At 44.9% G+C, this 27,531-nt stretch overlaps 1 protein-coding gene across 1 annotated transcript in view; it reads left to right on the top strand.

The window, feature by feature from the left end:
* The window catches only part of LOC138520468 (putative golgin subfamily A member 6-like protein 3), a 120,932-nt gene that overhangs the window by 72,499 nt on the left and 20,902 nt on the right, over positions 1-27,531 (top strand). The window contains exon 2 of the mRNA XM_069632841.1: positions 16,055-16,246. Within this exon, the coding sequence (XP_069488942.1) occupies positions 16,055-16,246 (192 nt within the window). The remainder of the gene's footprint in view (positions 1-16,054; positions 16,247-27,531) is intronic.

Below are 27,531 nucleotides of genomic sequence, written 5' to 3'. Positions count from 1 at the left end.
CGAACCCCACCCTAAAATGTAAAATTGTATTTTATTTATTTATTTAAATGGCAGCCGCACATGCTCAATGAGCCAATCAAGGCTCTGGGTGTTTTGCTTTGCCAGCCTTGCATAGCTCATTGCAAATGGTGACTATGGAACTGCATGTCTGTAACCCCTGTGCCTCCTCGTACATACAGACAGAGCAGGCTGAAGCAGGGCGTTCCAGCACACACATTCATATCCCTGCATGCATGTACAGGAACCAGGAAGCTCTTGTTTCCCAATTCCTGTTCATGATGCAGGAGCTGGAGCATTGGGGAGGAAACTTCAGGACCGGGGCAGAAGGTAAATGTATGTTCATTTATTTGTTATTTTTATATGTGTACATGGATGCATGTATTTATGCTTGTGTTATGAGTGAGTGTATGAAGATGGGTGCTCATGTGAATGATAGAGTGCTTGCTGTGAGAATGCTGTCTGAGTGTGTGTGTGTGGTTGTGTTGGTCCGTGGAACTGATCTTTGGTGAGTGGGGGGGCGGGAGGGTATGAGGGTTGTACAGCATTTTAAAAAGGCCCTTGTTGCTCAATTCCCCTACCCACCTGCCAAAATCAGCTCTCCCGAGGCACTATGGAGCACAGGGGACAGGAATGGTATTTTTTTACTAGACATATATCATATAAATACCATGCCTGCCCTCTTGGCCCTTGCTCCCGCAGCACCAATTGCAAACTGTTTGGCTTTTTACAATTTTTTTCTTTAAAGTATGCTCTAAAATGCAACATTTTAACCCATTATTTAAAAAAGATTCCCAGGGAGTAACCCCCTCAACCTCCTTGATTGTTTCAGGCTCCCTCACTACGCTCTGTTGCTATGGCATATCTGGGAGACATGGAAATTCCATCCACTTAAAAAAGTCACCAGCAGCCACTGCCCATGGGACTGTGCTTGGATCAGGATGGGGGGGGGCATGGGATAGTGGTGGGAGCAGGCTGGGGAGAGCCCAGGTTCTGTGTTCAAGTGGGAGAGCCCAGGAACTGGGCTTGTAGTGTGATGAAAGAGCCCAAAGACTGTGATGAGACCAGGTGGGGGAGTGCAGGGACTATACTGGGAGTAGGGTTCAGTGACGGCACGTGACATTCATAGCCATTTGGACTTAGTGTCCATTTGGCATTTTCTGGGGTGTTCAGCCTTCCCACATTTTACTCAGGGGTGGCCAGGTCTTGAAAGTCTGAAGACCACTGCCCTATGGGGTACTTGGTTAAGGTTTAGGTCTACTTGATCGAACATATTTGGGGGCAGATTCATGGAACTACACGCAGAAATGGTCCAAGGGATGCACACCGAAAAGCCCACTGTGCGATCCTGTGCAATTAAGAAAATCTGAGTGCAATGCATATTCGTGGAATTGTTTGTGCAAAGTAACCGTAATCGCAAGTCACAGCTGGAACGCCCCGACATGCCCACATGCAAAGCAGGAAACTGCCAGATCAGCTACTTTTGCGCGCTCCCCTGAGCACGAATACACACACACTTCAAACAGTGCATGGGGTCCCCCATAAGCAGGCCTCAAACTTGGGGAGCCTGCGCAGGGTCCCCCGTGACTGTATCCGGCACAACAACAACATGCGTATGAAAATTCATAACTCAGAAAAAACTCGAAAAATGTGCGTGCGGACCCACGTAAAACGTTCATGGACTCCACTATACATAATACCCTTGGCTAATGGGTACATCTGCAACCAACGTGTCAAGGTAACCCTTGAAGTCACCATCTGCCAACAACGTCACCTTTGCTTAGCGTTTTCTATTTTTCGTTTTTGTTATCTTCTGTAGAACATGGCCAATGGCTCCCTAGCCTCATAAGAAGATCCAAACATGCTATATGCACCGTACCGAAGGATATCATTTTGTTTAGAGAGCCCTCAGTTTGTTTATCTGGTTTTTCTATTTGGTACTTCAGCACATTCTGCAGTTTGGAACATTGAATGCATGTATTTTGTAATTCCCGAAATATTTGGTTATCTTGTCACGTTGTCTACAAGCATCTGATATGTTCCTCTGCAAATGCAAGACTCTGCATGAATTTCATTTGTCTCTGCTTTAGGTACCTTCTTGTGGTTCCATGTCATTTCATCACCTGCCTTTTCATCCCCATTTTGGGTGGGGGACCCCCCAAAACCTCCCTCCCACACTTATTTTTTGCCATTGCCCACCCACCCAAACCCTTATCTGCCCTTTCCCACCCCCCACCCACCTAAGAAATTTGATGAGCACATTTATTGGAATGTACACTTTGAAAAGCCTGGGGAAGAAAAGGCAGACGATGAAAGGACGTCATACCCTTCTTGTAATTTCACAATTTCACACTGGCTGGCCCTCACTTACACTTCAACCTGTGTCATGCTGTCTTTACAAACACTTGAATTATTTTAAAGTTTCCAAATCTGTAGATTTATATTTTCTGCCTTCTCTAGTTCTGTGTTGAACAAGTGACACAACTAAGAATAACAATTCAGGGGGATTTCTTGATCGACTTTTGTCTTTGTTGTGTGATGATGTGACCCGCAAACAGAGGAGTAACTTTGCTGAAAATGTTGGGGGAGACATGACATCTAAATGAAAGGGACCCCTGCCAAATGAGTTGGTCAAAACAATGTGTCACAAACGTTGTGGGGGGACAAACACCCTTGCCCCTGCCCCAAACATGCGCCCATGCCTGCATATCACTCTTTCAGGGGGGCTGGTGAAATCTGGGGGCCAGGAGAAGCCATTCGCTAAGTGATGCGATCACAGGAAGCAGTACATGCAGGGTTTCCCAGAGCAATCCCAGTGTCACCTTGCATGGCCCAGGCATGCAGCCAGGGACGTCATTTCACCAAAATGCCAGGGGTAGCGGAAGTGACATCACATGACCCTTGACCTCTGATGACATCACAGGAAGTGAAGTAATTTGACCCAGCCAGAAGTGACATCACGGAAAGTGATGAAACACGACCTTTCGACCCTCTGCAAAACAGGAAGTGGAATCACATGGCATTGTTTCTAAGTACACTACGAAAATTATGGTTAGATATCACTGTAAAGTGATATACATTTCATACAAGAATGGAGCACCATATGTATCGTTAATATTGTGTATAGGCCCATATTACCAAATCACTGTGAATGCAAGCAGACATCCAATGCCAAACGATAATGATGTGTTATTATATAGCACTTATGCTTAAACGCTTTATATAGAACAAATGCACATACAATATCACACAACCTGTGTTGGTACTCATTTATCAACCTCAGCAGGATGAAAGGCCGAGTTGACCTTGCTGGGGGTCGAACCTACAACCTGCAGATCACATACACATTACAGCAGCCAGAGCTCAACCCACTGAGCTATCTTACCGGCTATAGGTATCAGAAAACCAGCAACTACAGAAACAAAGAGCCACATGCTGCTGAGCACAGCCCAGGAGCCTCAATTTTCCCCCAAAACATTTTTTACATTTTTTAGGGGTAGCAAGGGAGACCACATTGGTAGCAAGGGAGACCACGGGGGTAGCAAGGGAGACCTCAGGGGTCGCAGTTGCGACCCCTGGCGACCCCTAAATGACATCCATGGGTGCAGCAACTGCACAGGTCGGCAAGGATCTCCTGTCATCCAACCAGAAATATGGCACATGAGAGGGCAACAATTGAGTCCAGTATTGGTGCCACCGCTGGTGGAATAAATCCTGAGACGAACAGCCCCCGCAAAGGTTAGCCATGCATGTGATACAAGCGGGTGAGTTGGCAAGCTTTGTGGGCACTCTTCATGGTTCGCACGGCCTGGCACGGAAAAGGAGCCAAGAATGAAAATACTGCAGCAACCTGGGAAATCACGCTCGGTTTGAAGACTTCCAGAGCAGGGAAGCATGCGCATTTGCAAGCAGAGGATCCAGAGCACTGTATAGGGCCTCCATGACACTTAACATGGAGGACAGGTGCTTTGCAATCTTTGGCCCCGGGGACCAGGGCATGGGCAAAAACATACATCACAGGTTATCAAGAAAAGCAAAAAACCATACACCTGGGGAGGAGGTGGAGCCAGTAGGTCAGAACCTATCACGAGGAAAGCTACTGTTCGAAAAGCCAATCCCACTCATCGATTTTGGGTAGTGGCTAGTCAGAGACAGCTTTGTTCGTCCTACAAGACAAAGAACAATACAAGATCTCATCCTAACAGGAACTGGCCACAACAACCTACCCTGCCCGTCAGGTCTCCCACCTTTACATGTTACCAGTCAGGTGACCAATTCGAAACCAGACTATCAGAATATTAGAGAATCACACTGCAGGCCTTCTGGAGAAGAGGGACTGTCCACCCCATACATACACATTATAAACTTGTTGTTGATGCAAACAACCAGATGGATTATCACGTGACACGTTCCTCCTGTCTGCTTCCTGCTGAGGGCTACTCCAACCCTCCCATTGGGGCTCCCTGCATTGGGACAACTCCTTTTGTCGGCTCCATAGTACTTTGTATGATACATGGTGCAAAATGACCTTGACTTGCAGGTAGTGTTCTGCACATGTCACAGCATGAGTCGTAGTGAAAACAAGCACTGACTAAAGCAAAAAACTAGATAGTGCCTAGAAGAGCAAAGACTGCTGCAACACAATCTGCATTAAAGCAATCAAGGGATTGTTAATTTGTGAGTGCCACAAATAGAAATCTGTTAGTGATAGGCTATACAAATACTATTGCTCCTACTAATGGTGACATGAACCAGCACATCAGAGCGCTAATTACTTCTAAGCCTAACCATTAAAAGAGCCAGAGCCCTCTTGACTTTGAGGGTGCTATTACAACATTCCACATTGTTGAAGAGGATAAGAAGTACTAGAGAGATAGACTGTGCAGTGAGCAAGAGAATAGGCAATTTAGCAAGGAGTATACAGAACAGGAAGTGGCTAAGCCAAATGAGCCACACTGATGAGTTGGTCAGTTTTACTCGGAAGTCTAGACTGGAGAGCCTGCTCGAAGCCTGGTCTCAAAGGCTGGCAGGTGGTATGCCTTTTGTTCAGTAGCTGAAGCTAGAGACCCCCTATAGCCAACTGAAGAAGTTTGCAATTTTGGAGAAACCTTCACTGGGCTGGACATGATTACTGTTGCCTAACAAACACAGAGGTATGAGAGAAGTGTTTGTTTTCATGGAGAATGCCTAGAGTAACAGTGGAAGGTCAGGTTCTGCTTCCGTAATTCATTGGAGAACCCATAGAGGGAAAACTACAACTCCTGCACCCACAAAACATCCATACTCCTGAGGCAGGAGGTGAAAGAATACTGGGGTTTCTACTGCCTGAGTATAAAGGCTACAGCATTTCAGTAAAACACAAAACATCTGAATCGACTGACAAGGTCAGGAAAAAGACCACAACAAAGGCAGCCAGTGTGCTGGGGCACGTTAAAACTACACCGAGACTCTAAGTGATATGAAAGGTGCTTTTCTGGTTGGCGAGACCCCATGAACATGTGATCTAGTTTAGAGACCGAACAGGGGATGGCATGGCACTAGAATGTGGAGATCACAGCACTGATCATTGGGCACTATGGGGGACCTTGCTGCCAATGAATCGGTTCATGTGAGACGGTGCCCTTCCATCTCGAAAATTGGTTAGACTATGGTGGGGTGGGAACCTGTGTCAAACTGGCGCTAGGTCGGTTGCGAATTTTTGCTCAGTAATCTTTACCATGTATGTAAAAATTGGCAGAAACTTCTTGTTGTTTTATAGCCTGGTGAAAGTATTTGTACAGTTCAGCCAACAGATGTTTCAGCACGACAGGGGGCTTTTTCAAGGCTGTAGTGGGTATACACATTGTGCAGCATTGTGAATAATGTGGTGATAACAACCAGTTTAGTGTGAACCAAAGCAAGTGATTTGGGAAGACACCAATGTTAAGAGTGTCAAGTTGGGTGGTTTGGTGACATGTGAGGTGTTGTGTATTATTGTATTACAAATAGCAATTCTCATTAGGAACATGACCTGCATAGTTATTGTATTGCACCAACATACGTTTATGACCATTGCATGTCTAAGGACTAAGTTCTTTTGAGTCCGCATCCCGCTCCTATATTACTGTACTCTTGTATTTTATATGTGTTCTGTCGCTTGTCCGACACCACTCTATGTTGCATCTAGACGGCCGCGACACCACAAACGGAAGTTAGTTGGCCTTTCACACAACTAATACAACTCCTAGCCTTCGGGCTATTACACCCTGTCTGCATTGGTACTGTTGGACAAACCGAGCTGGCTGTAATACTCTGTACGGCTCTGAACGCCACATTTAGCTTACCGCGTCATTGTGTGCTTGTAGTCGGCCAGTCTGCAAGATTACCGAATGTGGATTACCTTGCACTATCCCCGAATCCTCATTCAGAGCACAACATTATTGTGAGCCTTATCTGTACGACACAAAGGGCCCATCCTGCTATTGGGAACTGCATATAGTCTGCACCTCGACTACATTATGGTGCGCCATATCCGTACGACGTAGCTAGCCCATCCTGCTATTGTGAATTGCATCTAGCCTGTACCGATACAACAGTACTGTGTGCCATATCTGTATGTCAATGCCAGCCCATCTTGCCACTGTGAATTGCATAAAGACTCTACCACCACTACATTACTGTGTGCCATATCTGTATGTATTAGTAACTGCTTGCGGTTGCCTGATACACCTTGAATACGCATATGATAATCACTGACTTAAAAACTGCAATGTGTATAACTGCATGTCTGGCACATGTCTTGAACTGTGGGCATGCTTATATTGTCAAGTTCCCTTAAACTGCCAATGATTACTAGTACCGTGCTGACACCTAAGAGAGTGCTGCATATTGTGCATAAACATGGTTAGCCTTCCACCTGGTTAATGTACCCCTCCTGACTTGTCCCCTCTGCATCTCACGGTGGTACTCTATTTGAATTCAGTACCACAGTACTATCTGCCAGGCCAATCTATGGCCAATCCTTTAGACCACAGTGTGCGGCAGCATCGGTACCTTACTCTATCATACTGAGTGGAACGCCTCCTCCTCCTACGCCCACCGATCACAATATGCAGGCTGTCGGCCGCCTCCTAGCCACCTTATTGTTCTGCCTAGCTCAAGCCAGCCATCACCACACACCGTGGGTAATAATAAGCAGCGCTCAGATACCTGAGGGTTCGTAGCGCTATATAAATGCCAAATTATTATTATTATTATTATTATTATTATTATTATTATTATTATTATTATTATTATTATTATTATTATTATTATTATTATTATCACCCCACTTTGACTGATTATTCGACCTTAGAACTCCCGAAAGCCACACATAATATGTCCCCACCGCTAACATTTGGGATTAAACCTTCCAAATTCCTACCTTCCCTTAACATTAACTATAGGTCCCTTGACTCAACCATTAGGCCAACTTACTTTTTACCTAAGTTAAGTTCTTTCCAGAAAACGCAATTTTTAGGCACCCTGGGGAATGAAATTCATCCTCCACCTAAGCCTACTCTACACCCAAATGGATCCCACATCAAACCCTTGCCCACAAGTCAGCCCTGCCTGACTGTTAACAGAAATCTCAGACTCAGCACCAGACTTCAGTCTTTACCCAATACGTACTATGACAATGGAGTACATATCAAGTCTGCACCCTCAAATCTGCCTTGCACAACCATAGTCAGAGATTTCAGACTTTCCACTAGATTCCAGACATTGCTGGACACCCATCATACTAATCTGCTCCCAAATATCACCACAAATCTCTCCGGACCTAGGAAAGTATCAACCAAAAACTTAACCAACCATAATAAAGTACCTAAACAGAATAAACAAAGCATCTCCCCTAATAAAGTCTGCACACAGACTATCAAGGGGGGGCGCTAATTAACGCTAGATCACTAGAAGCGCACGCATCGAAGATTGCTGATCTAATCATTGTCGACAATCTAGATTTCCTGGCCATTACAGAATCCTGGCTGAATGCGGCAGCATCGATCACACATTCTCGCTGTACCAGATAATTACACAATTGTAAGAGCTGACAGAGTTGTATTTATTTATTTATTTATTCGCATTTGTTAAGCGCACATCAGACCGAAGGCATTGTGGCGCTGGTTACAGTGTTTCTTAAGCTTAGTTACAGGCAGTTGTACCCTTGGTTAGATTGGGTAATGGTTATGCTTGAGTACTTGTACATAGAGATAGTAGTGGTGGTCAGGTGCACAAGTTAGTTGAAAAGAGCAGTTTTAAGTTGTTTCCGAAAGGAGAGGAGGGATGTTTCTGCTCTGAGGTTGGTCGGCAATGCGTTCCAAAGCTTAGGTGCCAGGTAGGGGAAGCCTATACCTCCGGCCTTGGATCTATTGATGCGTGGTATGGTGAGACAGTTGGCGTATGTGGATCTGGTGGGTCTTGTCATAGGATTGGGATCTAGACAGCGTGTCAGATAGGTAGGATGGTGCTGTGAGGTTGATGCATTTATGCGTAGTGGTCAGGATTTTGAAAGCAATCCTGTCCTTAACTGGGAGCCAGTGGACGGCTTTCCTGGCTAGGGTGATGTGCTCTCTTTTTGGAATGCTGAGAGCCGCACTAAGAGCATTAGTTTGGGTGGTTTGGAGCCTTGCTAAATTGTTCTTGGAGGTGCTGGCTAGGAGCGCGTTGCAGTAGTCCAGTTTGGCTCCAATAGTGGCTCTAGCGATGGACAGGCAGTTATCTTTTGTAAGGAACGGTTTTATTGCATTGATGAGTTTAGTGCTCAGTGCAGAAGCCGAGACTATTTCGCTTACTTGTTTATCCATAGATAAGGTGGCATCTATGTGAACACGTAGTGTTTTAACTGATGATAGGACTGGGATAGTGCAGTTGTCTATGTTAAAGTTAGTGTAGAGTGGGTTGAGGTTGGCAAGGGTGGGCTTCTGGCCTAAGATGAGGATTTCAGTTTTGTCCCCATTCAAGCAGAGGCCGTTGGTGGCCATCCAGGCTTGTATGGTGGAGTAGATTAGTTGGAGTGAAGTGGAGTCTTGATGATAGTTACCAGTCAGGGGAAGGAGTATCTGTGTGTCGTCAGCGTAGTTCGTGTAGGTGATCCCCATGGCGTCCAGTTTGTCAAATAGGGGCTTGGTAAAGAGGTTGTATAGCGTTGGTGCCGTGCAGGAGCCTTGAGGAACCCCACAGTGGATGATGGATGGTGCAGCATGAGCTATGTTAGAGAAGACTTTCATAGCTCTGCCTTGGAGAAAGGAAGTTACCCATGAGGCCGCGTCCTTGGAAAAGTGTGCTGCGTGAGTTAGATGGTTGGTGAGAGTGTCGTGATCTACTAGGTCAAATGCTGCTGATAGGTCGAGGAGGAGGAGGAGGGCGGGCTTGCCCTTGTCTAGGATGTTAGTGATTTCGTTTTTTAAGTCTAGAAGGGCAGTTTCGGTTCCGTGTCCCTTACGGAATCCAGATTGCCTCTTCCATAGAATTGCGTTTGATTCCAGGTAGTGTTGGATCTGTATATGGGCGGCTTTGTCAAGTCATTTTAGAAGGAATGGAACTGTGGTTATGGGGCGATAGTTGTTAGGGGTTGCGGGATCAAGTGTGTTTTTTTTTTAGGAGGGGCGCACCGAGGCCTCTTTGAGGGTGTCTGGGACAATGCCTGACCTAAATGATGCATTAATGAACGCTGTGATGAGAGGAGCGAGCTGCTCAGCACATTCTTTGATGATTTTTGGGGGGCATATGTCACCCTTACAGAGTGAGGGTTTGAGATGTTGAAGGATGTTGATAGTCTCAGTATTGGTGATTTCGGAGAAAGTGAACTTGGGAATGTTGGTGGCTTTGAGACTATGATTCATATGTGCGTATGAACTTTGCTTAGGTAAGGAGTTGTAGTGGTGTGATATCTTTTTTTGTGAGGAGGTTTATTTTTTCTAGCATGGCTGTTTGTATGCCTGTGCACCAGGCCTCGTCCTTGATGATCTCATCTGGGCAAGTGGGCGGTATGGTTATTTCTTTAAAGATACAGAATAGCTCTTTAGATTGAGAGTTGGCCGCATTGATGCGTTGGTTGTAGGCTTCGGATTTGGCTAGGAAGATGGCCTCTTTGTATTTTTTGGCTAGGGTTTTGAATATATCTTTTGTGTTGTCGCTGGGGTTACGTTGCCAGTTCTTGAGCGCTTGACGTTTGTCTGTGCGCATTGCTTCAAGATCCTCTGAGAACCAGGAGTTGGAGTGGGAGGATTTTTTCTCTTTTTTGCTTTCTAAGGGGGCGGCAGTGTTGACTGCCCTTGTGATATTGTCTTTAAATATATCAGCGAGTGTATTAGGGTCTGTTGAGAAGGGGGGCTTGAGACAGGACATGTTGAGTAGTGCACTGATATTGGCTGCTGTGAGTTTTTTTGCACTTCTGGCTAGAGTAGCAGCAGCTCTGGTGGGCACTCTACTACTTATAGTGCAGGGGATATCGAACAGGATGAGGTTATGGTCTGTCCAAGGGAGGCTGGTGTTGGCAGTGATTGATATGTTGCAGTTGTGGTCAGAGATCCAGTCAGGGTGCGCCCTTTAGCATGTGTGGGCGTTACGATTTTTTTGGGAGAATCCTAAGTTGTGGAGGTCCTTAGCTAGAGATAGGGCAGCTTTGTCCTTGAGGTCGTTGAGTCCTAAGTTTAAGTCTCCTAAGAGGAGTGATTTCGTGGATTTTTTAATGTTGTTTCCTACGAGGTGTTAATTTGGCCTTGAAAGTTGGTGGAAGGGCAAGGTGGACGGTAGATGGTATGGATATTAATCGTACAGTTAGGTGATGGAGCTAGTTTGGTAGAAAGGATGTCAGCCTTTCCGTCCTCTTTATGTGGTATGATTCTAATGGGTAGGGTTTCCTTATGTATAAGGGCAACCCCCCCTCCTATTTTGGTCATTCTGTCTTGTCTGATGATGGCATACCCTGGGGGGGAGGGCTAGAGCGATGGTAGGGCCGGACGCTTGGTGAAGCCATGTCTCGGTGATGGCTAGTATGTCTAAATCATGTGAGGTAAGTAGGTCATGTACTTCAATGGCGTGAGCATTGAGGGATCTAACATTGAGGAGAGCGCATTTGTATGGAGTACGGCCGGAGTTCTGTGGACCTCTGGTAAGAAGATTTGTTGTGTCTGTAGCGTTAATTTGGGCGCAGGGAATACTGCTGGGTATATTGATTGTAGACTTACTACTGTGGTGTGAGGTTGTGTTCCTTTGATAGTGTGGAATACTAACTTTCGTGGTACGTGAGCTGAGTCTGTAATTTCTGAGTGTTATGGGTGCAGTGTTGGCCTGGTGTTGGGAGGGAGCTGTGCGGGCTCTGAGTCTGACTAGTCTGAGGTTGGCGTCTGGTGTCAGTGCCGTGAGTAGTGCTGGAGGTGTGAGCGTGCGCAAATGGTCCATTATAGTTGGGTGGTGTCCCTGTGAATGTTGGTCGAGCGTGTGGTGCTGTCTGTTGTGGCTGAGTAGTGTGATCATGAGGGTTAGTAGCGCACAGGGTAGGCAGATGTGGAAGATCGAGGAGGACATACTGGGCATGAGATAGATACACGTGGCAGACTATCACAGTGGAGGCCGATTAGTACAGTGGAGGCAAGCTAACACAGTGGAGGCAGGCTAACACAGTGGAGGCAGGCTAACACAGTGGAGGCATGCAGTCTCGGTGCTGGCTAGGGGGACGTTATGCATTATCATTTGCAGCAGCGGTGACTTACGATTGCTCTGTCATCCGAGTGGTTAGCCTGTGCGCATTGAGGTCCATAGTTCTTAGTTCAATAGGTGGCAGGGCAGCGTCTCGCGCCGTAGCGCAGTGGCGGACAGGGGCAAACAGGAGGGGCCTTTGGCTCACGGGCCTTAGGCAGCAGAGGGCCGGCTTCCGCCTTCGGTCGTCTACGCCGGGGAATATGCTGATCTGGTTGCTAGGCAACCGTGGGGAACGCTCCTGGTGCGTTCGCCAAGGCGGCCATCTTGCCGCAGCGTCGCTCGTTGGGTTTCCCTTGCGGGGATGCGTGTGAACGGTGCGGGCACAGGGGAGTAGGCCCAGTAGTGGTGGGGGCTGGCAGGCTCCTAGATGTTGCGGCGGATGCCGAAAAGAAAGGAATGTCTGGCGGGCGAGCGAAGTGCTTAATGCGCCTCGTGATCAGCTGCTCCTGCAGCCTGATCCAGCTTGGGCACACGGAGCTGCCGGAGAGAGGGTGCAGCAGGGCTCCTGCCCATGGAGGTAGTGGGCTGAGGGGCAGACAGGAGGGGCCTTTGGCTCACGGGCCTTAGGCAGCAGAGGGCCGGCTTCCGCCTCCGGTCGTCTACGCCGGGGAATATGCTGATCTGGTTGCTAGGCAACTGTGGGGAACGCTCCTGGTGCGTTCGCGAAGGCGGCCATCTTGCCGCAGCGTCGCTCGTCGATGGCAGAGGGAGGGGGTGCAGAGGGGGTGGAATCGCCATCATAGCTAAATCCAACCTAGACCTCAGATTAGCCTTGACCACCAAACTTTCATCTTGCGAGCTACTGACAGCCAAAATACCCATTGACAAATCCCACACCATTACTATTCAACTAGTATACAGACCCCCTGGGCCCATTTGCACCTACAAGGAAAATCTGATGCTACTTATGAAGAGAATATCAAAACATCCTCTCAAATGTTACTATTAGGCGACTTCAATCTAGGACTGAATGACCCGAATGATCAACAAGCAACAGCAGTCGCCAATACTGTTACAGAGCAAGGCTTCAAACTAAAGGTCACTCAACCTACCCACAGCAAAGGCAGAGCCCTTGACTGGGTAGCCGACCTTAACTGTGACACTAAAATGACTGCCATAACTCCCCAATCTAGGACAGATCATTACCTAGTGTCATTTACCCTCTCAATAAACACTCAAAAAAATAAACAAGACCTGATAGCACCCCCATGTCATACAAGGTACAAACGTAAAATCACAGTGGATGTTATCCTATTAAAGATCCTAACAAGCTAGTGGAGATATACAACTCCACCATGAACAAAGCTCCCAACACCATTGCTCCCCTCAAATTGCGTAAATTAAAAGCTCACTTGAATTCGTGGTTCACTCCTGAATTAAAAATCCTACATGCTGAAAAAAGAAAATTGGAAGCTATATGGAAACACCTCCCTTCCGCAGAGAAAAAAAAAAAACAATCTAATGAACTTATCTGCTAAATATAAGGAAGAAATACTTTGTACTAAACGAGACTCGTACAACAACAGAATAAATCAAGCTAGTTCTAGTACCAAAGAGTTATTCGCTATCCTCAAAGAGATGGAAACGCCTATTATCCACAAATACCATTTTATGCCACACTGCATTATAATTATTATAATTATAATTGTTCTTTTATAGTGCGCAAGACCGGGATTCGAACATGTGTTGCACTGCATTGCCTTGCTTTCAAGACAAACACGTTACTCCTGAGCTATCCTCTGGTCAAACTTCTTTTTTCCTTCAATTTTCTCCACCCATTGTCTCGTCAGCAAGATAACTGCCAAACTGGAAGCCTCATGTGCCCAAAGTCTTCCTCCCATCTTTCTTAAACATCACATTGCCATTTAAGCACTATTTGTAGCAGCCGCCTTAACTTCCATGTCCGCAATCCCTCTTGACATCTGGGTGCATTCTTGCAACCATGGAAAAGGAAATCATCACCCCAACCCCAAATAAGTGGAATGCTGGTCCAACCAAACCATTCAATTGCAAACCTATACCAATATTCCTTTCAAAGCCAAAATCCTAGAAAAGGTATTGACTTCACTAATGCAATGACGAATAGAACTGCCAACTGTTTCCAAACTATCATGTGACACTAAAACAACACTAATGGACATCAGAGAAATATTTTCCAGATCCTGGATACTAAAACACCTGCTACCCTGATCCTGTTCAATTTATCAGTTTCTTATGGCACAGTCGACTGTAACATTGTACTGCACAGCCATCCGGAATACTTCAGAATTAGTGGACATGCCCTGTTGTGCTTTGAATCCTTCTTAAAAGACTGATATTACCAATGACATTAGGTAAATTCCTAGCAGAAGCATGATACTCCCTTTGGACTCCCTGAATGATATGTCTTGTCTCCTCACTGTTTATATGAATCCCCTAACCCCCCTCCTAGATTCCCTGAGCTGCCCGTAACAGTTCTACAAGGACTTATCCATCTTATCTCTGACACACATCTACTCAACTCTATCTCCCACAACACCCACCACATTTTTGAGTGGATGCCAGAGAGCTATCCCTGGCTAAATGGAGACAATACAGAAGTCATCACATTTGGCCTAAAGAATGATGCAGCAACACCCTTCCCTTGGTCCAACCCATGTGCCCCCACAGCCCCCTCCTCCATGCTAAATAACCTAGCATTCCTGTACTCCTGGAGACCAAGGGAAAAGCTGCTGACAGAAAGGCCAACCTTGACCTCCACCTACTTCTAAACCTATCCCCCTTGTGGTATTTTCATAAAGAAAAGAATGTGTTTAAACACTAATCCTTCCACAATTTAATGAACACAAATGCAGCCTATCAGGTGTACCCCAATACTTGCTTAGGAATCTCCACCTGGTCAGTCGAGTTGGAAAAGGTATGCGTAGGGTCAGAAGACATCACAGCATCTCCCCCAGCCTGCCTTCACTGAACAGGCTCACCATAGCTAGTAAAACCCCCCATAACATCTTATGCATTATCCATGAGTATCTACACAACATAGGCCCATAGTACCTACACAACCGATTCAATATTTTCTCTACTCTGCAATCTCTTAGATCCTTAAGCCAGTAGCTTCTAGGAAAGTCTCACCACCAGGCCTAGCCCTTTACAATATACTGCTTCTCATCCTATCTCAATAACAGTGACAAAGATGCAAGAGAGACCTTAAGCTCTGGCTCCTAGGCAGAGATGCTCTGACAACCCCACCTTCGGCAGTCCACCGCCCTCACTACAGAATTGGATTGTTCTTTTTTACTGTGTAAGATGTCCCTGAAAAGTGCCTGCATGTGAGTCATGATCATTTCCATGTACTCCTTGTCTCATCTCCCGACCCCACCCACTGCACTTGCTCTTTGATGTGGCTTTTGTGCAATGCAGTACATTATGACATTCCAATAAAAAAGAAAACAAGAAATCCCTGTGTGCAAGTATTAGATTGAGAAGGCTAAAGCACTGAACACCGCACATGTATTTTCTGGATGGATAGGATGACAGTGTTTGTCAGGCTTGCATTTTGCAGATGGGGAGAAATCCAAAGCACTAAGAACCCTACAGGCATTTAATAGTCAGAGAAAAGGCCAACGCACTGTGAACTCATTGTGCATGGAGTAGGTGGGGAAGGAAGCCAAAGCATTGAAAACCCCATATGAATTTACTATACGGAGGAGAAGTATATGTAGTGTTAAGCAAGGGGAGGAGAAGGTCAAAGCAGTGTTTGGTGAAGTTGCATTTTGTGTTCACAGGAGGTTAATGCACCGTCAGGCAGACTTGCAATTTGTAGGCGGAGGCTGGGGGAGAATGTCAAAGCACTGAAAGCTGCATGTGCATTTGGTAGGCAGAGAAAAAAAGAACAAATAAGTGTTGGGCATGCTTGCATTTTGTATGCTGAGGAGGATGCCAAAACAGGTGCTAGACAGACTTGCATTTTGTATGTGGGGTGAAGGTCAAAGCACTGAAAAACAATGCATGCATTCAGTCAGCAAAGGAGAAGGCTGAAGAAGTGTTCAGCAATTTGGTTTTGGTAGGGCGCAGGGGAATGCAATGAAATGCCTGAATCTGCAGCATTACCCCAATGTAGAAGGTGACGGGGTAGAGGCTGGTGGGGGAATGTTGGGATTTTCCTATTGCTACAGCAGTGGCTGCAAGCATTGGAGAAGCCCAGATATTATGTAGGTCTATGCATTGGCCACACTAATCAATCTGTGCCTGCAGATCTTCCTCTTTCCATCTGCTAAGTATCGAGGCATCTGTCTCAAGTGAATCTAGTGCATTCAGTGTAATTGTTCATGCACTGCCCTCGTTCTTGCATCAGGTGGTAGAGGATAGAGTTCGGGCGGAGGAGGAAGTTGAGCTCCCACCATCTGAAGCACAAGAGAAAGAAGAGTTGACATCACCTCCGCATGAAAGAGTGCAATACTTAGATGATAAACAGCAGGTCATTCCTGAAAATGCTCAAGGGACCATAGAAACAGACCAACAAGACATCAAAGAGGATTTAGAAACCGTGATAACACAATTTGCACCCATACTGTCCTGCAGACTCTAAAATACACCTCTACCGACTCACCGCTTCCTGTTAGTACTAGACAGTCCTAGCAGCCTCTGGTGCCATCACGTTGATCATACCCATTCACCCCCTACCTTGGCTGACTGCATTACAAAGATAGGAACCCTCCCAAGCATCAAACAACCGGGCCGTGTAATGTCTCTGTCCTGCCTGTCCCTTAGTACCACTGCCTCGGTAGGACCACGTTGCAGCCAGATATATGCTGACCTATAACCAGTATCCTGCCAAGACCTACCCTTTAGCCCACCATAAACCACATCCATGGACCCGGAAAATTGGCTCTCTGACACATAGTGCTGAGCCTAAGAATAATGACCCTGTGATCGTGCAAATCATAACTTACTCCGGTCAACCTGTGAATCTACTTCAGAGTCCCACTACCGTGAAACATGAGGACGATCGCTGCCAGCTCATCCAGACCCAGAGGTAACCAGGAACAGTAGGTTCCTAGAAGTACAGCATACATTCCAGACACTCACCTCTCCTACCACTATGCCCACTAGCCACTTTACACCAGCAAACAATAGAGCGCAGATATCCCCTTGATCAATTTCAGCCTAGCTGCACACATATGAAAAATACTCCATGAACACCTCAACAACCTGTTAGATCACAGCTATAACCCACAAACAAATCGGCATAGCTGCAGACATAAACATCCTGCACAGGCCTAATGCTGCCAGATTGCAGTCTTGGAGACCAACCACCTGACTGCACACATTCGACTGATCGCTCACTACCACCACACCTAGTGTAAGGATGCAGCCACCATCCTACAAATCACACTGGCTGAACACCGATTGAGTGCACCCAAGCACTGTGTGCTACCCTACACTATCGACTGTCCTGAACGATGGTCCCGAAGGGAGTTCAACCTACAAGTGCTTTGAGATCATACCAATGATATATAGGGCGCTATATCAACACCAAATAACATAAGGTAACATAACATACCTATGATTTATTTCAAAACAAAGAACACAGAATATGCTCTTTCGCCTGATTCAAGATTGAGACTCAAACACATCTTCTTTGAGGATACCACAGATAGCAAGAGAGACAGCAAGACTCTACAAGAGAGTACAGCATTGATGAGCCCATGCAATTCAAGTACAATCACAGTGCACATGAAGCAAGCTTCATACACTCCCCATGTGCCACTGTACAGATAAATTCAAGTGCAAGCACGGTGCACAAATTCCACTGCAAGCATCTGTGCACAGGAAGAAAGCTTCAAACAATGCCTGTGTGCCGCTGTACAGCAAATTCAAATGCAAGCACCACACACAAATTCCACTGCAAGCATTGTGCACAGGAAGCAAGCTTCAACCAATCCCTGTGTGCTACTGGACAGCAAATTCAAATGCAAGCACCACACACAAATTCCACTGCAAGCATTGAGCACAGGAAGCAAGCTTCAACCAATCCCTGTGTGCTACTGGACAGCAAATTCAAATGCAAGCACCACACACAAATTCCACTGCAAGCATTGTGCACAGGAAGCAAGCTTCAAACAATGCCTGTGTGCCGCTGTACAGCAAATTCAAATGCAAGCAGCACACACAAATTCCACTGCAAGCATTGTGCACAGGAAGCAAGCTTCAACCAATCCCTGTGTGCTACTGGACAGCAAATTCAAGTGCAAGCACTGTGCGCAAATTCCACTGCAAGTACTGCGCACAGAAAGCAAGCTTCAAACCCTCCCCATGTTCCAATCTATGTGATTACTGCGAGTTTAAAATATAGAGAACGAAAATGTTAATTTTTTATTCCAGCACATGTCACCGCAATGATATGCGGGTGGACCCCCCCATCGTCCCTCAATAGTACCCTCATATTTTGTATTACCCTAACCCACTCCCCCACATATATTTACGGTGAATTTCGTCCTCAGTATTTTCAGCTGCGCAGTAATGGGGTGATGCTGCAAAGTGAGGTGCAAGCACTGTACACAATAAGCAAGCGTCAAACACTCCCCGTGTGCCAGTGTACTGTACAGTCTTCCACAAAAACAGTCTGAAAAACACATGCTATTGGAAGTATACAGCAGCACCACTGGCACCTCTGCAAAGAGAACAAATACAGAATCTACTTCAATGTACACTGAGCAGACCCGAAGAATGGGGAGAGGTCGGGGCCTTCCTAAGCCCTCAAAAATTGAAATGGGTGTGTAGAGTTATTTTACAGCAGAATAGCAACAACCGCATTTTGCCACCTGCCATGTTTGCAAAAAAAAGCTTCTTGCGAGGGAGGCCAGGATCCAATTTGGGTACCTCTTCCCTGCGGGCCCAGATGAGGTGGCATCAACCACATGCTTGACACAAAGATAGGTTCACAGGACAGCCTCCCACCCATTGACTGTAGGCAATGGGCACTTTTACACAATCATCCTGCTCCATTGCACCAGAGAAACCTAACGATGCAAATGTTTGGGCTATATATCAAACTATAGTATTTTGAATGCACATATCTCGAATATTTTTTGTATTAAAAACTTTTAGAATGAATGCACTTTTTTTTTCAACCCCTAAAAACCCACCCGACCGATTCCTAAAAATATGTAAACCTTTACCGCACCCGTAAATGCATTCACTATAAATATTTTCAATATAAAAAATTTGATATATGGGCATTCAATATAAAATAAATTGATATAATCACACCAAACCATTGTACAGGTCCTTTCTGAGCACCATCTTTGCAAGCAGATCCCATAGAATGCTGACAACGTTACCCCACAACCCCCCCCCCCCCCAGTACTCAAGCCCATAGTTGATGAGGCTCTTGTGAGTGTTGCAAAATATCGCACAACCCACAAAAAGCATTGTCTGTTCAATGACAACCTGGGTATAATGTTGGCAATAGATGTGCTTCCCTATTACATTGTGGCATCAGATTATTTATTCTCCTTGTTGATTTCCGTTGGGTATTTTGTGTCAGCATTACCTTGTGCACCCATCAGAACCATGCCTCTGTGACTTTGTTCTGGAAGCAGTGAGAATGGCACCCGATATTTAGGGTAAGAAAGTCCAGCTGACAATGAACATGTGGACCAACGCTTCAGGTAAGGAATTCTAGGCCATCAATTCTTTGGCTACCTCCATATGCTGCTCTTAGAGTATACCACCTCTTCACTGACAACTCTAAGGTCAATGTACTCGTTCATGTTCTGCAGGAACTAGCTACACACCCCACTTATTGGTTACCACATCCTCCCTGGCACACAACCCACCAGCTACTTCGAGCACATCAAGTGGCCCAATGTCTCTCTCCCCTGGCATGGACCTCTGCAAAGGACCATGCTCTTTTGCTTGCCCTTCAAGCTTCACCCAACTCTCCTCAATCTCTAGCTGCCTCATCTTGTCAAATGGGAAATTATATCGTACCTCCTATTGCAATGAAAATATGTATATTGGCCTATGCCAAGCTGCTTATAAGCCACTTACGAAGGAATCCGTGTTGCAAGCGCCTGACCTTAGAATCAATGTAAGCCGCCATTTTAGGTCAATCTGCCATTTTAGGTTCTCTCTGTAAAGTCACCCTGTGAGTTAAAATGGTGGACAATGTCATTCCGAAATACAACATGGCCGTCTTGACCTCTGTGTGTAATTAATATGTAACTTGCATGGAGCCCACTTGTTGGGGTCGTGAACTGAGACCTTGCCCTTCCCTGACCTGTGTGTAAAGGATTACTCGCGCCAATGAAACTAATCCGCGAGCATGTGTTAAGAACAATGTATTCAAATGCTGAACCGAGAACACTTGTTTAACTACATTGTATTAATGTTTGCGAAGACCTTTAAGAGAAATCCTAAAATACACTGTTACCATGTAGACTTGTTGACGTATGTATTAAAGGCAAACTAGTTGCATGTGGACATGCAAACTCGGCATGAACCCTAGATCAGTAATGTATTAGAGGAATACATTACTGATCTAGGGTTGGACATCATGTCCGCAAATGGTATAAAAGAGCGACAAATTCTAATGTACAGCGTCTCTCACTGAACACACTGAACCATGCTTGTTGTGTTGTACTGAGGGCCGATAGTTATCTGTTACTTTTCTTGGAAAACTGTTCAGTATAAAATAAAGTTCTTCATATGTTCCTTTGTAACCCGTGTTCAGTGTATTTCCTTTTGGGGTACTCAGCCTCGATATTTTGATTTTGTTTTCACAATCTCAACTAAAACCTCATCGTCATCACTCTCCATCTCAACCACCACCCCCTGCCCAATCTCTGTCTCTCGCTATTGGCTCCCTACTTTGACCTCTGACACAGAGGTTGAGAAGAAGATCAGCTCTTCAAATTCTCTTCCCGGCACTCCCTCCAAATAAAAGGACATGTTGTCTAGGGTGTTAACCTGTGAATAACGAAACAAGTGACAAAGACAGACGAAAGGGAAGCACACAAGACTCACACAATGGGAAAGGGTTCTCCAACCATAAACACTGTATGAGAAAGTGATGAATGCACACCACAGGAAAACTGCTCCGGTACAAGCAAAGGTTTCTATAAACCCAGGAAGGGAAATGTGGTAGGAAACCTTTCTCTTTTTTTAGATTGTTTGGGTGACACAGTGAGTAAAAAGAGCAGGGGAAGTCTGAGGAGAAAGGTTTGGGATTTTTGAATATGTTTGCAAAGAATGAAGGAAAAAAGAAAATGTTAGACTGGGTGCCTAAAAAGCACACAGATTAAAAGGAGATAAAACAGGACTTAATAAACACCAATAACCCCACAAATAACCACCAACAGACCAAAAGGGTCTAAACAGAGCTCAAGAGACATCACACACAAGTAACAGATTCCTCAAAAACTCTCTATAACTCTTTGTCACTGAAATCAGCCAAGAACTTCTCCAGTTTGTGTGCTTATCCTAGCCACTCCGAAATCGACAGCCAAACAAAACCTGCAAAGGAAACAGGAAGAATGCTGGGCTTTGTAAGGGTCCTAAACCTTTTTGTTAGATTGGCTCAAGATCTCTGATTGGCAGGTCAAACTCCCCTCTTAAGTCTCAGCCCTTCTGTGTAGAGGGCAGGACTTGAAAAACACCTTGAGTCTTGAGGCAGGTTCGACCCTTACGTAAACTGATGGGCACGCCACGGTTGAGGTCCAAACTGCCCAGAAAAGCTGGGACTTCCCACAGGGCACATTTTGAGATGTTCAAACACCCCTAACCAAGAGTCTTAGGGGTTTGAAATATGTTAATTTGATGCAATGACGAAAGCATATCAGATCTACATTTGTAGAGATAAAAGTATCCAATCCTGTAATGAACTTGCACATTTTTGTTTTTGATTAATTAATACATGTGGGCACAATCAATACTAGAAGACATCAATTTGAATAATAATAATGGCTAGTTGTACCCAGCACATCATATGCTGATCTAGTTCTCTCTCTCGTTCTCTCTCTCTCTCTCCCGCTCACTCTCTCTCTCACTCTCACTCTCGCTCTTTCTCTTTTCCTCTCTCTCCCTCTCCCTCTATGTTGCCCTCTCTCACTCCTGTCTGTTTTGCTCCTTCTCTCCCTGTCCCTCTCATCTCTCACTCTCTCTCTCTCGCTCTTTCTCTCTCTCTCACTTTCTCTCTCTCGCTCACTCTCTCTCCATCTCCCTCTATCTTGCCCTCTCTCACTTCCCTCTGTTTTGAGCCTTCTCTCTCTCTCTCTCCCTCTCTCTCTCTCTCTCTCTCTTTCTCTCTCTCTCTCTTTTCTCTCATTATTTCTGTCCTGCTCCCTGTATCACACCCTCTCTCTCTGTTGCTCTGTGTTGCTCCTTCTCTCTTTCTCTCTTTCTTCGCTCTCTTTTTGTGTCTCTCTGTCTCACTATATGTCTCTTCTTCTCTCTCTCTCTCTATTATTGCTGTCTGCTGTCTGTTTATCTCTTTTTCTCGGTGTAAATTCCTGGGTGCCCACAGAAGAAACATAGTGTGGTTCTTAATCTGAGATTAACCCTTTCAAAGAAGCTATTTTAAAATTAAGAAATCATTTTTATTGCACTTAATTTGTAAAGTGCATCTTTTTAAAAAAATTAAATAGGGGTGTGGGAGCCCCTCTACTAAGAACAAACATTGGTCAAATACCATGTTCTATGTAATTTCTCCCACTCAGAAATATCAATTTGCATATCATCCTGGTCTCACCAGGAAGGACAGTCCAGAACCGAAATGCTAGACAATAATCCTCTGAACAAGAGTACCATCAGCAACACCAGACAAATATTTCGGCCTAGTAGGGCCTCATCTGGGGTTGCTGATGGTACTCGTGTCAGAGGAGATTTTGCCTAGCATTTCGGTGCTGAACTGTCCTTGTGGGTTGGACAAGTACTATCAGGTTTGACCAGAGTTCCTTCAGGATAAGTTTCTGCCTTACATTCCCAATCATACCTTTCGCTCTAGTGGTGAGCGACGGGTGGTGGTCCCTAAGTTTTGTTTTCAGAGAGTGGGGAGCAGGGCCTTCTCAGTAGGGGCTGGTAGGCTGTGAAATAGTCTTCCCCATAAGCTTAAGTTCTCTGAGAACCACCTAGCCATCTGTCGTCTACTCAAGACTATTCTTTTCAGCTGTTATCTCGGGAGGATAGCTCAGAGGCAACGCGCTCGCCTTGGCTTGAAAGCAAGACAATGCGGAGCAACACAGGTTCGATCCCCGGGTCTGCGCTTAGAAACCTCTGGGTATTAAGCGGTTATAAATACCCAATCATAATCATTCTCTCATGGCCTTTCTGCGGCATTGCTATGTACTTCTCCGCGCCAAGGTGCCTTCTGGGGTACTTGCGTGTTACAAGTGTTTTTAATGTAACTTACTGAAGACTGATATGTAAATGGATATTTCTCCTCTGTGAGAGGTACAGTGAGCTAAAATGTGCTTGTAGACCCTCCCGAGTGGGCACCTTCCCATAGAACAGGTTATTTGGTTGTGTTCCTTCTCGGTAGGGGGGCTCCCAGACCTTTTTTGTGCATCTTTTTTAAAATATTACAATGTTAATTTCTAATTATCACTTTACACTTGTCTCACTAACAAAGCACATTATCCAAACGTATACGAACCATATACATTATTTCTTCTTACACACTTTCAAAATACCCCTATGGGAAAAGCAAGAAGACAACTAGCACCAATGAAGGTTCCAGGTTGCTTTCTAATCCGAGTACAACCCTTTCCAAGAAGGTATTTTAAAAAATGAATGATTGTATTGTTCTTAATTTGTAAACTTGAATGTTAGTTGCTAATGATCACTTACAGTATAGATAGTGCAGTCATTACACTTGTCTTGCAGAGCAAAGCACAATATCAAGGCCTGCACGAACTATATAAATGATTTTCTTTTATATGCCCCTACATACCCTTATGAGAAAGTGCAAAGGGGCAAATAAGACCAATGAAGTTTCCTGGCTGCTTTGAATCACTCAGTACATAAGGAATGATGGGCTTGTTGCTCGTTTTTCTTTTCACAACACACACACCCTAACATGAAAGCATTTGTGCCTTTGTGTTATAAGTATACATTCAGAAAGCCTCAGATTGTAGAAATGAAGATAAAATGGTTGAAAAACCTAGCATTCTATAAGGGTTCAAGGGCCACCCTCCTTCTCAGTTCCTGAGCTGCTGTTTCCACTCCCCACGCTGACCTTTAGAAGAGACAGGGAGCAGAGGGGAAGCTGGGTCTGCACAGATAACCTTATAGAATTCTTCACACATTAAAGGCTGAATACCTGTTATACAAAGGCAAAATATGTCGCTTGTGAAGAGGACATCATCACAAATTACTGTTTGGAGCTCAGTGTACTATAATGGAATTTTATCACTCAGACTTGAATGAGTTGGTCATGAATCATTATGCAATTGAATAAAATGAACATCTAATTAAGCAGTTTTTGACGAATCCCCATTTTGTGTGGAGAAAAAATGTAATATATTGACCCATTGAAGTCTGTAGTTTTTGGTGTGTGATCGTCCTGTAACGTTTAAAATCACTCACGCAATGATTTTCAAAATGGCCACCAGACTTTGTAAGACCTCTTTTACTCCTGCACATGACACGGGCAACTAGACAAAGCATGCAGGAAAAAAGGAAGGGCTGAAAACCCAGAAGTCCAGCACACATTGAATAAAAGACGGCATTTCAATATCAATACGAAGTCAGGAATGGGGCAGAAAGAGAGCCTTTAAAATGCTTCTGCCATTGTAAAGCACCTCTGGAGATTAGCGTATGGCAGGAAACGGAGAGAGACCGAACGGTGAGTTCAATATTTTGTATTTTTTGTATTTTATGCATGTTTTATAAAGCACCTTAATCCAAAGAGCTGAACATTTAAAAGGATTTGGTACAATAAACAATGGTTAAACAGTTGAACAATCAAATCCAGGTAGCTATCATTCACGGGTGTTGAAGAAGGTGGCTTTTCAAGGAAGCTCGAAAGAGAGAGTAAACATTGATAGATCGAAGTGGAAGTGGAAGATCATTCCAATTGAGGGGAGTAAGAAGCTGAAAGGATCGGAAACGGGCAGCCACAAGTCTAAAGAGACAACAAGACCAGAGAGAATGGGACGGAGTGTAGAAAGATAAAAGCACAGCAAGGTAGTTAGGAGCAAGTCCATAGAGGGATTTGAAGACGAGGCAAAGAAAGTGAAATTGGATTTGAGAATAGAATGGAAGCCAACCAAGTGTAGCGAGAGAGGAGGAAAAAGAGTCTCAATAGGGAAGACAAATGGAAGAGTTAAAGACTGACTTTAGTGGGACAAGAGGAGAGCGTGGAAGACCAAAGAGAGTAGTAGAACAGTAAAAGAGTCGAGAGAAAATCAGTGAGGAAATGATGAGTTTAGATGCTTGGAAGGTGAGGAAGGGCCAAGCTTTACGGATATTGTGAAGGTGGAAACAGCATGAAGGAGAGAGAAAAATGATGAGAAAAGGAAAGGTTAGAATCAAAGTGGAGACCAAGATTATGAGCAGTAGTAGAGATTGGAAGATTAGAGGGAGGGAAGGATATGAGCGGGGGTGGAGGATTGGGAGGAAGAGTGTTAGCAAGGAAGAGCAGAACCTCCGTCTTCCCTGCATTAAGGGTGAGAAAGTGAGAAGACATCCAAGATTTAATAGCGGTAAGGCAGGCTGTGAGGGTGTGGTCGAGTTCAGAAGTAAAGAAAGAGAAGGATAGAAAACGTTGAATCTCATCCATGTAGAAGTGATGTGAGAGACCAAAGGAAGAGATATAGCTGCGAGTTGTGAAGTGTACAATGAAAAAAGAAAGGGGCTTAGGACTGACCCTTGGGGTACCCCATGATCAAGAGGGAAAGATGTAGATGATTTACCCGCCCATCAGACAGAGCAAGTTGGATTTGAGAGATAAGAGCTAAACCAAGCTAGGACAGAAGCCTTAAGACCGAAAGACGAGAATGATGCCAGGGGCAAAGAGTGATCACAGTTTCAAATGCAGCAGATAAATCAAGAAGAATGAGAAAGGAAGAATGTTAGGAGTATTGAGCTGAGAAAAGGGAGTTGAGGACAGAAATCAGGGCAGTTTCAGTAGAGTGGAGAGGATAAAAGCCAGATTGAAATCGAGGAAGAAGAGAAAAGAGAGAGATCAGTGACAAAAAATGAGATTTGAGAATACACAAGACACTCTAGGAGCTTAAAGAGGTAGGGTAGGAAGAGAGATAGGGCAGAAGTTGGAAATAATCAAAGGTTTAGCTATAGGTCTTTTTTTAAAATGGGAATAATAGGTGCATGTTTAAAGGAGACAGGAAAGACAGAGGTGGAGAGGCAGGTGTTAAGGAAGGAGAAAAGATAGGATATTAGAAGAGGATAGACCCTGAGTATGATACAAGGTGGAGTTAAGAGAATAATCAAGAGTGGGAGGAGAGAGTAGACATGCAAGATTTTGAAAACGACGCCTGGGATGGTCAGATTAAGTGTGAAGATCAGCAAAGTAGACACGCTTTGCAGAGAGTAGGCAGATGTCATAGAGAGTGTTATATGTGGAATTATCAGGTCCAGATTTAGATTTGAGCCACCGCCTTTCAAGTTGTTGGAGAAAGCGTTGCATAGAGCGAAGGTGAGGGGAAAGCCAAGGTTGAGAGGGTTTCCGAGTAGGGTGGAAAGCAGACAAAGGATAGAGATGATCTAGTCAGAGAGAAAGAGATGAGGAAAGGGCAGAAGCCGCCTCATCAGCATTGAGGGCAGATAAAGATGAGGGAGAAGGAAACAGAACAGGCGTCATAAAAAAGTGTAGAGTTAAAGCTGCATAGGTCACATCAAAAAATATTTTTGGAAGAGAGGGAACGGGGAACTCTGGGGAAAGGGGGACAGAACTGATACTGAGAGTAAATAGTGATCTGATAAGTAGACAGGTAGGGCTAATACATGGGAGGCAGTAAAAGTTGAGAGGAAAATTAGATCAAGAGAAGAACTGGATATGTGCGTAGGGGGGTCACAAGAGGCGAGAGAAAATGGGAGTCAATAACAGAGAGAGTGGGAGTAGTGGAGTGTACAGAGGACAGGTGAAGATTAAAGTCCCCTAGTAGTATAAGAGGAGTTGGACTAGGCAAGATATGGGATACGAGATGATCGATAGCGTCATAGAAAGAACCAACCGGTCCAGGAGGACGATAGACAATAATAAATGAGATAACATGCACTGAAGTAGAGATTTTGTATATAAATTCAAAGGAAGAATAAGATGGAATAACAAGTAGGGATAGAAGTGAAAAAAGGACGATAGAGTATGCCAGTGCCCCCCCCCCTCGCGACTAGTGGCTCAAATGCAATAGAGAAGCAGCCCAAAACGATCTGGTTGCAATAGAAGGTGCAGCAACGCCCCGCTTCTGGAGGCTTGGGCATCAGGACGTGGCTGCCTTACACTGTCAAGAGGCTGATGTAAGTCTCTGAGGAACACTTCACTGGCAAAGCCAAGAGGCTGGTGAATGCTGGTGTAGCCTTCCAGTCTATTTTAGGCAACTTGTATGAGAGTTCAGAGGCCTCTAATCGATTATGGTTAATTGAGTTGTGTATTGCGCATATAAATGACAACCTTCTTGATTTTATAATAACTTCCATGCGCTCAGTATTTTGTAACTCTGTGATTCCCATAGATAGGTCCGAGGACTTCCTATCGCACAGGTCCTATGTCATGGTCAGCTAAAACTGTGTAAATCGCTGAATTACTATGTTTCTAACTTTCGTCAAGATAGATTTTAGGAGTACTTCCTCATCCCTGAAAGGGGGATG

This window comes from Ambystoma mexicanum, chromosome 13, assembly GCF_040938575.1.
Source record: "Ambystoma mexicanum isolate Mex_15411 chromosome 13, UKY_AmexF1_1, whole genome shotgun sequence".
NCBI classification, from domain to species: Eukaryota; Metazoa; Chordata; class Amphibia; order Caudata; family Ambystomatidae; genus Ambystoma; species Ambystoma mexicanum.
The sequence above is the reverse complement of the archived record's forward strand: the minus strand, read 5'-3'. Positions and strand labels throughout refer to the sequence as shown.